Source organism: Esox lucius, chromosome 2, assembly GCF_011004845.1.
Source record: "Esox lucius isolate fEsoLuc1 chromosome 2, fEsoLuc1.pri, whole genome shotgun sequence".
In the NCBI taxonomy this organism is placed as follows: domain Eukaryota; kingdom Metazoa; phylum Chordata; class Actinopteri; order Esociformes; family Esocidae; genus Esox; species Esox lucius.
In genome coordinates, this window is record NC_047570.1 from 14802301 (window position 1) to 14815454 (window position 13154).

The following is a 13154-nucleotide window of genomic DNA, read 5'->3' on the forward strand; positions in this document are numbered from 1 at the left end:
TATGATTAATAACATAACAATAATACAAAATAAGGAGAGGGAGAATTAATTGGAGATATTGATTCTTTAGTTATTACATATGCATATCATTTACAATCACAATTTGAGTACAGGAAAGTTTTGTATCACCATAAGGCTAGATAGTAAAACAACAGTGAACTTAGTCTTGAGGAATGCACAGGGCCATTTAATCTGACTGTGGTCAACAAACTGCCGGTTACATACAGTGGCCTGAATATGGATTCACCCACATTAGCCTTTTATTTTGATACACTGTGTGACTGAAACTGATGAAATGTTCGATTTATAAAAACGCATGTCAATCCCTATTATTTCACAAAGAGAGAATAAATACAACCTAACCTATTTGTTTTACAAAAGTGAGTACACCCCTAAGGGAAAATGTCCAAACCTGGACATTTTCACCTAGGAGTGTTCTCACTTTTGTTGCCAGCGGTTTAGACAATAATGGCTGTGTGTTGAGTTATTTTGAGGGGTCAGCAAATGTACACTGTTATACAAGCTGCACACTCACTACTTTACATTGTAGCAAAGTGTCATTTCTTCAGTGTTGTCACATGAACATATATAATCAAATATTTACAAAAATGTTGAACTGGGAAAATGAGAAATGCGGCTGGAATCTTGATATAAGTCCATGTCAAAACAACAGAGCTGATCCTGATCTGTGCTGTCTCTCATAACCCTCACAGGGACCCCAAGGGCAGGGAATATACATCAAACACACCCATGATTTTACAACACACACCAAAAAACACTACATTACCATGCATGAGACAATGGATGGATTTTGGAATAGTTTGGTAACACCTCACAAACCCACACATTATCAGAGCAATCCATTTTGGCTGGCGAGGGTGGTTGAAGGGACGATGACTGGCATGATGGACATGCCAGAAAAGTGGTGCCCTGTTCATGGATTACATCCCTGTTCCAACATTCCTCAAAAACCTTTTCAAAAATGAGTTCTAATATATTGTAAATACATTTTAAACAAACTCTTAACTACGCAGACCCTTTATTCAGTACTGTGTAGAACCTAATTTGGCAACAATCACAGTTTTAAATCTTCATCTGACTATATCATCTTTCTCTTCAGAGTCCATCAGGCAGCATGTAATTTTCACCAATACACCCAACAAATTAATCAATTATGAATTAAGCCTAGAGTGACTACTTTCCCAAAGAACCTTTACACAGAATAGCAAATGCAAAACACAGTCTTAAGCTGAACATAAAAGGCTGACCCCCCATGGGCAGAGCTGCATATTTTCGTTTCTTCGCCTCACAGTTCGTTTCCAGTTATTCGGGATGCGGTTGAACGTTCCAGTTTGGAGCGCTACCAAAGCTTTGTTTACTCGCATCCTTTACAATGTCGTAGGTCAAAGGGTTCACAGAACCCAGCAAAAGCACTGACAACAGCACCAGGAGTGGAAATGGAACTGCAGAAAAATTGACACAATTAACAGAACTGTCATTATTTAGATAAAATGACCACAAGGTTAAAGGAGAAATATTTGAACTTAAAATAATGCCTTCAGCTGAGCCTGAATTAAAAGTGTGGAGGGGAGGGGGAGTATGTCAAGACGGTAGTAAAGCTGAAGGAATAAAAGGAGGCAACATGCAAGTCTGGCCTGACTGACAGCTGGTCAGTTTAGGCACTAGTCTTTGTGCATGGAGGTATTCCTGGTTTTCAGCAGAACATAAGCCAGTTTACACTGAGTAAGATAAACGGTGGTAGAGAAATCCTGACTAAGGACACGGCCGTAGCCACAGAACCAGGGACATGCAAATTCGAGTGCACGTGTGACTATACAAACACCCGTTTTACTATCAAAGTGAGGACCAGCAATGTAGTACCACAAAAAATAATCACTTGACCGAAACATTCACTAACTGAGTGAGAACGAAACAGGAACACACACCACAGGGGCTGAGATGTGTGTGTGTGTGTGTGTGTGTGTGTGTGTGTAAATGCACTTCCGTTGGAGGGGGATGAGGGCAACACGCAGAACTGCAGCTCCACGTAGGATGTAGGAAGCAGTCTCCCCTCTTTCCTCCTAGTCTTTCTTTAGCGAGGATGTGGGCCATGAATGACTCAAGCCGTTATGTACAAGATTAACACGTATCCGCACCAAACAAAGACACCGGCTCACATGCTTAAGACACCGGCTCACACCATGACAGGAAATAAGTCCTGACTTGACCTTCTTCCTCCTTTCTTTCCAGGAACGGTTTAATTGTGAAACGTATTCAGAAAAGTGGGAACTTGAGGATTCTTTTAATACACTGGTTAAATAAATTAAGGAAACACTAAATTCACACATCAGGTCTCATTAATGCAATGTACAATTTCTCATTAATGCAATTAACTAATCAACCAATCACATGGCAGTTGCTTTAATGCATTTAGGGGTGTGGTCCTGGTCAAGACAATCTCCTGAACTCCAAACTGAATGTCAGAATGGGAAAAAAAGGTGATTTAAGCAATTTTGAGCGTGGCATGGTTGTTGGTGCCAGACGGGCCGGTCTGAGTATTTCACAATCTGCTCAGTTACTGGGATTTTCATGCACAACCATTTCTAGGGTTTACAAAGAATGGTGCGAAAAGGGAAAAACATCCAGTATGCGGCAGTCCTGTGGGCGAAAATGCCTTGTTGATGCTAGAGGTCAGACGAGAATGGGCCGACTGATTCAAGCTGATAGAAGAGCAACTTTGACTGAAATAAACACTCGTTACAACCGAGGTATGCAGCAAAGCATTTGTGAAGCCACAACACGCACAAACTTGAGGCGGATGAGCTACAACAGCAGAAGACCCCACCGCAGAAGGTACCACTCATCTCCACTACAAATAGGAAAAAGAGGCTACAATTTGCACGAGCTCACCAAAATTGGACAGTTGAAGACTGGAAGAATGTTGCCTGGTCTGATGAGTCTCGTTTTCTGTTGAGACATTCAGATGGTAGAGTCAGAATTTGGCGTAAACAGAATGAGAACATGGATCCATCATGCCTTGTTACCACTGTGCAGGCTGCTGGTGGTGGTGTAATGGTGTGGGGGATGATTTATTGGCACACTTTAGGCCCCTTAGTGCCAATTGGGCATCGTTTAAATGCCACAGCCTACCTGAGCATTGTTTCTGACCATGTCCATCCCTTTATGACCACCATGTACCCATCCTCTGATGGCTACTTCCAGCAGGATAATGCACCATGTCACAAAGTTCGAATCATTTCAAATTGGTTTCTTGAACATGACAATGAGTTCACTGTACTGAAATGGCCCCCACAGTCACCAGATCTCAACCCAAAAGAGCATCTTTGGGATGTGGGGGAATGGGAGCTTCGTGCCCTGGATGTGCATCCCAGAAATCTCCAACTGCAAGATGCTATCCTATCAATATGGGCCAACATTTCTAAAGAATGCTTTCAGTACCTTGTTGAATCAATGCCAGTAGAATTAAGGCAGTTCTGAAGGTGAAAGGGGGTCATACACAGTATTAGTATGGTGTTCCTAGTAATCCTTTGGTGAGTGTATATAAAAGACCAAAATCTTTAAATTGTTTACTATAGTTGAGAACAAAAAGACTTGACAACGGTCTATGGAAACCAAAATCACCAAGCGATTGAGGGCTGGATTCAAAATCTAAGTAAATTGAAATCGCAGGCTGTTCCAACTTGCATGAATTTCATCACGGCAACTCATAATGTGACTCAGTAGTGCATAGCCCCCACGTGCCCGTATGCCCTCATGAAAATGTCTGGGCATGCTCCTGATGAGATGGCGGACGGTGTCCTGGGGGATCTCCTCCCAGACCTGGACCAGGGCATCAGTGCGCTCCTGGACAGTCCTTGGCGCTACTGGGCAGTGTCGGATGCACCGATACATAATGTCCCAGAGGTTCTCAATTGGATTCAGGTCTGGAGAATGTGAGGGCCAGTCAATGGCATCAATGCCTTTATCATCCAGGAACTGCCTACACACTCTGGCCATAGGATGCCAGGAATTGTCCTGCACCAGGAGGAACCCAGGGACCACTGCACCAGTGTAAAGTCTGACAATCTGAGGAGCGTAAGGTCTGAGTATTTAATCCGGTATCTGTTGGCTAGCATGTGGAGGTCTGTGCGGCCCTCCAAGGATATACCACTTCAGACCATCACTGACCCACCACCAAACTGGTCATGCTGGTTGATGTTCCAGGCAGCGTAACATTCACCACGCCGTCTCCAGACTCTTTCACGTCGGTCACATGTGCTCAGTGTGAAGCTGCTCTCATCTGTGAAGAGAACAGGGCGCCAATGGTGGACCTGCCAATTCTGGTGTTCTCTAGCGAATGCCACCCGAGCTGCATTGTGCTGGGCTGTGAGCACAGGTCCCACTAGAGGATGTCAGGCCCTCATGCCACCCTCATGGAGTTGGTTTCTGACAGTTTGGTCAGAAACATGCACACCAGTAGCCTGCTGGAGATCATTTTGTAGGGCTCTGGCAGTGCTCCTCCTGTACCTCCTTGCACAAAGGAGCAGATACCGGTCCTGAGGCTAGGTTGATGCCCTCCTATGGCCCTGGCCAGCGCTCACATAACGGCCCGTCTCCAAGTATCTCCTCCTTGCTCGAGACTGTACTGGGAGACACAGCGAATCTTCCCGCAACATCAAATATGTGCCAGTGCAAACTGAATGGGCTGCAGTCAGGACGGATAAGGTGAGAGCAATTGTCTGTTGCCACCACCTGTAAAACCGTTCCCTTTTTGGGGGTTGTCTTGGTGTTGCCTCCCCAGTGCACCTGTTGTCACTTTCATTTGTACCAAAACAGGTGACAATTGCTTATTCTTCCTGACTGAACAGATTGATATCCCTGAAGTTTAATTGACTTGGTGTTATACTTTGATGATACGTGTTACCTTTTTTGAGCAATGTATTTATAAATTAATGTTCTTTTATTTTTGGTATCTACCACTTAAGTCTTCAACCATGGTACCATGAAACCATTTAAAGTAAATCCAAATCCCTCCCATTTGCGACTATATAGCAGTTCTTGTTCAAAAAGTTTAATGGTTTCCGGGTACCATGGTAGAAGACTTGAATGGTAGAAAACGAGTTATAACCAGAAAGTCTGCAGCCATATAAAACCTTTGTAATTCATTCAAAAAGTTGACAATATCAAAAAGATTATGGAGACAACGTGCCCTTGTCTGTGGCATCTGCTTCGTACCGATGTCCTCACGGAAAATTCTGGAAGGTTCCATAACATTCCAGAGGCTGCTGGCAGGGCCACCCCACCCCATGCACAGCTGCTTCCTATCAGGACCTCATCAGGCAGGTACTTAGGGGGCCCCCAATTATCAGAAGATCCTGTGAAGCAGAAGCTGCAGGAGATTCTGTGGGAACCGCTGAAGTAGATGGAGAAGAAGCACCAGCAGACAGTCAGGAAGGCGACGCTAAACCATGATGCTCTCACCGCTTCTCTGCCCCATCAACACAGGAGCCAAGGAGGGAAATACAGACAGTAGTAGAAGGGAGCACCCCTGGAGAGCAGTTTGTCCTTTGGTTTACCTTGTTTCTGCAAATCCATTCCCTGGATCTCCGCATTACAATTGTTTCGGAATTTTTCAAAAGTGCACGTTTTGCAGGTGCTTTGATCTCACTCAACCCATCCTTGAGGTGGCATGGAATAATATGTAGGAACAATTTCTAAAGTTTATCACCCATGCCTAATAACGTCACACCATGTTTTGAATATATTTAAAGTGTGGCTCCTTGCTGGCCTCATTAAATGTTACAGACCATGTGGTAAGGCTGTGTTTGAAGCCAATGTTTGTTTACTAGCATCTACAGAATAGTCTTAAAGAAGGTTAGGCTAAAACCAGAATGTCATTAATTAATACATACAGGTGGAAAAACTATGGTATCTAATCAAATTGCATGTCAGAAACATGAAATCCGATCACTGTTGACTTCCTTGCCTATGCAGTGTTCCCTGTTGTGTTCTCTGGCTGTGTTAAGCTAGTCCTGCTGGTCAACATCCGAGGGAAATGGCTTTATCGGTACATGGGAATGATGCTCCTGAGAACTTCCTGTGCCTTTGTTATGTAAGCCTTAAGTCAATCCAACCAGGCAGACGGACAGATCTGCAACCCCACGGAGAGCTTCTCACAGCAACAACCCGCTCTAAAGAGAACCGGAGAAACGGGAGGAACTAAATGAAACATTAACTATAACACTATACCAATTAGGCATGAGACACTGTGTAAGCCAGTCAAATCACAGAACTACAATCTAGAGGAAGACAGTAAACAAACGAACAGTCACATGACATTATAATCGGGACCTGCGGGCACTGCCCCTGTTAACAAAGACAAGCCAAAAATGAGAGAATCTCAAGCAAACCTAGAGGGCAATGACCTACAGCCTTCACCTTCATCCAACCTCCCCCGGATGTGGAGTAGCACACGTGAATGACATTCTGAGCTCACTGACAGGAAATGGTTGGAATGCCAGGCGCATTTTCCCTTTATTACACAGCAGGGCTTCTCTCGCCTGGCCTTGCATTGCCTTGCACAACGTCCACTTCCAAACCTACAACAGCTGGATGGCAAGGGAAGAGGTGATCTGCGCAGCACGTACACAGAAACAACCCCCCCCCCCACCAAGTATTTTAACGAAGGTCAGTCACGTCCCAGTCATACAGCATTCATGAGATAAGACTTAAAACAGCTGCAAAACATTTGAGGCATCCAGCGTCGATAGTACTGGCATCTGCTTTGCACAGTTTAGTCAGCACCTTTAATTTAGCTAAAAGCACTTTAAGGAATGCGCAACTAATGTGTTTGGTCAGAACAGTTGAGGAGCGTGGGTTTGCCTGTCTGCCTCCTGGTGAAGGCCTGTCAGAATAGCGATAGGACCAACACTGCAAGTCTTCGTCTGATAACACTGTCCCATCCTATACACCATGCAGAGATGCACGGATGGAGGATCTGAACTCATTCAAACAGTAAGAGTTATTAGTACAGTAAATATCTGCTTTAAATACTTAAAAGTACTGGCAATAAATGAAGAAATGGGGTACAGTACATAAACAACAGGCGTTCTACACGGACAAACACGGGTATGTATACAGTAGCTCCAGGGCATGACATTTTCACTAAAATACAAAATAGAAGAAAAAAAAGGCTCATGTATTTCTGCCTGGAAGTGCTTCAGCTCAAACTCATCGATATGAACACACATCCACTGAGTTACAGTATATTCTGATTCATTGTGCCATGCTAAGTGATGACATCAGACTCCTACTAACTACTCTCAAAAGACGAGATTTGTCAGTCTCTCAACAGGTTGTCATTCCACAGACGCTCAGTCCACACTCAGGCTGCACACTAATTCACGCTGTATTGCAGAGAAAAACTCGGCAGAACAAACATTTGTCTTCCATGGGCCTCCAATACTTCACCTTTACCCTAATGTCCTGACAGAGACATTTCTTTACAGCTCCCTGTGGATATGCACCCCTTGAAACTAGTTTGAACCGGTAATGCTAGACTGCTAACAGATAAGAGCAAAACAACAAACTAGGTACCCCTCCAGTTAGCCCCAAACTGACATGTTACATATCTGATTGGTCACAGGATGGTGACATCATCAGGAATGTGAGATGTTTTCTGATAGAAAGACACATGCCTCCCACTCATTTCTTAAGAAGCATCCTGTCACAGTTCAGAGAATCTTGCGCAGCGCAATTCTCGTACACAGCAGGCGAAATTAGCTTTTTTGTTGTTTAAGTTTCACTTTGACTGGCACACGCATGCTCCAAGTCAAATGTTGTTTTTTGATATAGAGAAGGAATTTTAAATACCAGGTCAGAATACAAACGACGAACATAGTAAAAACATCTTTACATTAAGGTCGTACTAGGTAGAAATCAATTGGCAAAGATTCCTATGCACACCGGCCTCTATAGAGTACATCCCCCTTGAAGGACCTAACAAAATGACGTCACCAGTTCAGCAGTAGCGCAGGTGCAGTGTTAGGGGTGGTGGATCTCAAACGTGCAGAGGATATTTTGGTATGCTAGTCTACATATTCTGTTGTCGAGCCGAGACAGGCACTCTGAAAGGTACCACAACCAGTACAGAGAGAACCGTTCCTATGCTCACCTCTCTGCCGACCCTGCTGGACAACGGGAAACCCTGCAAAGTGACACCTGGACAAACATGGAACAGGAGACAGTTTGTATGAATCCAAAGCAAGCCCAATGTGTTCCCAAATGACTGCTACACGTGTCCGTTATATGTCATTGAGACACTGATGGTTGGTTTTAAAGGCAATTCACATACTTTGCCTTATAACATCTGTTTAGGGATTCAGTATTCCCAACAGAACAGAACTGGAAAGGCTCACGTACAGTCTCAAGAAAAAAAATTATTTATCAGCAGAAATGTCATTAATCTGGACCGCCCAAAAAATAAATCCACATCAGGATCCAATTTCGGGGAGGAGAACAATAAAAGACCAACACGCTCCAAGACCAGCTATCAGATAACCCAGTCACATACGATGATTAGGCAACCTAAGAGGCACGCATTTCTGCAAAAATGTACAGAACGTACATTCCAGAAGAGTCAAGTTCTGTAACTCTCCAACTGAGGTCCTCAAATACCTTTTTGCCGCCTGAACCATCATTCTCACTGTGTTTGTGGACAAGATTGGCTTGCATTGTCTACCAGGCAGAGTAACCCCTTGCACTTGTATTGAACTTTAAATTATTGCTAATCATTTTGAGAATTATAATTCAGGAGTAAATAGTTGGTATATTGTAGCTTTACCATATTTTACTTCAGCATCAGACACAGCTCATTACCAATGTTTTGTATTTTATATAGCCCTTTCAGGTCATCTGCAACCAAGTATGGCACAGCTATTTCTAGAGCCACCATTGACAACATGACAAAAGCACAGGAAGAGAGAGCACATAACTCTGTTTGTCATGTATACATTATAGTTACTGGTTCAAACTGGAACACTGGGACACATACTGGCAGGCTTGCTCTTGACCCCTTTTTCTTCATTTTTTTTTTATATAAGTGGTGAGGCCAGTGACATTTCCAGTCAGTTCACCACTGCTCATGTAGCCCAGGCTAAAGGCAGATGGTGGGATTAATTGGCTTGCGGACTTCCATCATTTGTCCAGAAGAATGTTCGGAATCCAGAGGCACTCCATAAAACTTGCTCTCTGTGAACACTGTTCAGAATCATTAAATTCCTGTGGCAACAACCATGTGAGGCTGTAAAACCTGAGGAACTCAGCTCTTAGCCTGGGCCCTCTACCACCTGATTGATGACAGACAAACACAGAGGGACAGACGAATAAACCTCTAATCACTTTGGCTAATAAGTGAAGCAATATTACAAATCCCAAAAGGGCTCCAATGAGTGGTTCCAGAACCAGATTCTCAATCCTTGCAACCCAGAATAATATATTAGCTAAAGCAAACCAGTTGTTATATTTTTTGAGATTGCAATATTACTTGAATCCTAATGTGTGGTTCTAAAATGTTTCATCCATTAATTTAGGAAGTCATTTCAAACAGCTTCAAAATGACAGAAAATGTGCCTTGAATATGATCATTTGTCAATTTAACTTTACAAATCACAATTCGTTGTTGAAATGTACCTCTTAAAATTAATTGGGAAAGTTCATGAACCATAAATGCAGAAAGTAGGGCGTGACCGATTGTAGCCAAAAAGCACCAAAATATACATGAAAGACTACCATTTTAACCAATATATGTAGGATGTCAGCACTCACCCTTAAGACAGCATGTCAACATACTACCTTGAGAATACATCACTTGAAAACCCATTGTTGCCATTCTTCTGCAGCCAAGTCTGACCATTGGGTTAGAGCTACAGTGAGGGGAAAAGGGTATTTGATCCCCTGCTGATTTTGTACATTTGCCCACTGACAAAGAAATGATCAGTCTATAATTTTAATGGTAGGTTTATCTGAACAGTGAAAGACAGAATAACAACAAATAAATGCAGAACAACGCATGTAAAAAAATTTATAAATTGATTTGCATTTAAATGAGTGAAATAAGTATTTGACACCTCTGCAAAACATGTCTTAGTACTTTGTGGCAAAACCCTTGTTGGCAATCACAGAGGTCAGACATTTCTTGTAGTTGGCCACCAGGTTTGCATACATCTCAGGAGGGATTTTGTCCCACTCCTCTTTTCAGATCTTCTCCAAGTCATTATGGTTTTGAGGCTGACGTTTGACAACTCGAACCTTCAGCTCTCTCCACAGATTTTCTATGGGATTAAGGTCTGGAGACTGGCTAGGCAACTCCAGGACCATAATGTGCTTCTTCTTGAGCCACTCCTTTGTTTCCTTGGCCATGTGTTTTGGATCATTGTCATGCAGGAATACCCATCCACAATCCATTTTCAATGCCCTGGCAGAGGGAAGGAGGTTCTCACCCAAGATTTGACCGTACATGGCGCCGTCCATTGTCCCTTTGATGCGGTGAAGTCGTCCTGACCCCTTAGCAGAAAAACACATCCAAATCATGTTTCCACCTCCATGTTTGACGGTGGGGATGGTGTTCTTGGGGTCAGCATTCCTCCTCCTCCAAACACGGCGAGTTGAGTTGATGCCAAAGAGCTCGATTTTAGTCTCATCTGTCCACAACATTTTCACCCAGTGCTCCTCTGAATCATTCAGATGTTCATTGGCAAACTTCTGTAGATGTGCGTAGTTCTGGGCTGATTCTTCACCGTTCTCATGATCATTGCAACTCCACAAGGTGAGATCTTACATGGAGCCCCAGACCAAGGCAGATCGACCGTTTTTTTGTGTGTCTCCCATTTGCGAATAATCACCTTCTCACCAAACTGCTTGGCAATGGTCTTGTAGCCCATTCCAGTCTTGTGTAGGTCTACAATCTTGCCCCTGACATCATTGGACAGCTCTTTGGTCTTGGCCATGGTGGATTGGAATCTGATTGATTGATGAATTGCTTCTGTGGACAGGTGTTTTTTATACAGGTAACAAACTGAGATTAGCAGCACTCAATTTAAGATTGTGCTCCTTATCTCAGCTCATTACCTGTATAAAAGACATCTGGATGCCAGAAAACAAATACTTATTTCAATCATTCAAATGCAAATCAATTTATAACATTTTTGACATGCGTTTTTCAGGATTTGTTTAATTGTTATTCTGTCTCTCACTGTTCAAATACACCTACCATTAAAATGATTTCTTTGTCAGTGGGCAAACTCAGCAGGAGATCAAATACTTTTTTCCCTCACTGTATATGACATAACATGTTACAGTAACTGTATGCCTTGTTGTCAAAGGGATGTTTTAGCCGGCTCGCTCCATCTAGTTTTGCACTGTTTTCATTATAGAAACTTTAGATGCACTAAATTAGAACCAGTTAAAACCCATGAAAACCAGCCGCCGCATCCAAAGTTGGATTGTTTAAAAGGTAGAGCCTGGAAGAAAACAACTGTTTTGTGCTTCCCAAATCATTTGTGGTTTACCTGTTAATGCCCTGGTGAGAATGCCAGGGAACACACAGGAATATGCAAAAACAAAATAGAAAAATGTCAAATAAAAAGGCTACCACAAATATATGGATACTTACTCTGCAGTAGCTAGTTGAGAACACTTAATAAAGACTATTTGGAGTGACATAAAAGGAAACTACCAGCCACACACACAGTGACACATTCTGATACGTTTTTGGGTCATTTCTTGATAGCTGTAGAAACATTGGTCTAACGAAACCTACTTAAATATTTGGGTGGTATTTTAGGTTCCTCATGGCAGAAGACAGAATGCCCTGAACCAGTTGGACCGTTCTGAAAGGGTTACATCAAATGGTATGGTATACTGTATGACAGGGACAGAGATTTGACCCACCTGGAGGGCACAGTTCATCATGCGGATAATGTAGTCAAACTGTTGGTGGTCTAAAATGGCACGGTTCTGCTGGACGTGCAGGCTAAGTTCATCGGTCAGACATTGGCGAGCCATTTTGCCTTTGAGAGCACGGAGAGCAGCTGGCAGGGTCTGCAAAGAAGAACAAGCAGGGAGCCGGTATTTAAAGGTAGAATCAGAACACTAAGCCACGCTACATGGAGCTTTAACACAAATGCTATACAGCACACGACAATAAAAAACAATTTAAAAAAATCTGTTAAATTACCAAAAACCATGACATTGGCGCTGTAGAATCATAAACAGTTACTATTCATACTTCTAGAAAGTAACTTGATGACTTCCATGGTAATATTTACACATGCATTGATCGCATATTAATGAAAAGAAAGAAATTTGTTGAGAATATGTAAGTAATGGACAGGATTTTAAAGGGACACAGGATTTACAAACGTTATCAAACTCTCCCATATTTTGGAGAATTAACATATTTTGGCCACTTATGGCCATCTATGTTAATTTGGGACAATAATACTTGAAAAACTGTACTACATATATGGTATATCTGAATCCATTATGAGGTTTTAGAGGATAAATATTTGTTTCCATACAATTATTTAATCAGCTATTCAAGGAAAGCTGAGATTCAGAATGAAGCTTTTTGTTATATTCAGCTCCGGAAATAATTAAGAGACTAGTGCACTTTATTCTATCCTTTCCAAAAAGGAAAGTTTTGGGTTGAGGAACAGAAACGTTCAATTTGCTGCAGCCTCTTAATTTTAACCTTCTGTTAAGAAAAGAAAAAGGTGCAGTGGTCTCTTAATTGTTATATGTAAAAATTAATTACAATAAATATATACAAATCATGAATACAAATTTAAACGCAACAATTTCAAAAACAGATCACAAGGAAATTAGTCTATTAGGCACTGGTACATGAATTTCACTATTAGGAATACAGATATGAATCTGTTGGAAATTACAGGGATCTTTTGATTGAATGTATATTTTGTTCAGCACATGTAGTAGGCAAACACAGAGTGACAAACACAGCGACAAACACAGAATAATTTCAAGTGCCAAAAAGGCCCACTAGATGTCTACTGACAAATGACCAAATAATTCAAACTGACCAAACCCGGTATTGGAATGATAAAGTCGGAACAGTTCCAATAATATACATTTTG

At 42.2% G+C, this 13154-nt stretch overlaps 1 protein-coding gene across 4 annotated transcripts in view; it reads right to left on the bottom strand.

The window, feature by feature from the left end:
• The window catches only part of sbf2 (SET binding factor 2), a 141785-nt gene that overhangs the window by 47447 nt on the left and 81184 nt on the right, over positions 1-13154 (bottom strand). For all 4 annotated transcript variants that reach the window (XM_013138397.3, XM_020054565.2, XM_013138396.3 and 1 more), the window contains exon 16: positions 11950-12099. In XM_013138397.3, the coding sequence (XP_012993851.1) occupies positions 11950-12099 (150 nt within the window). The remainder of the gene's footprint in view (positions 1-11949; positions 12100-13154) is intronic.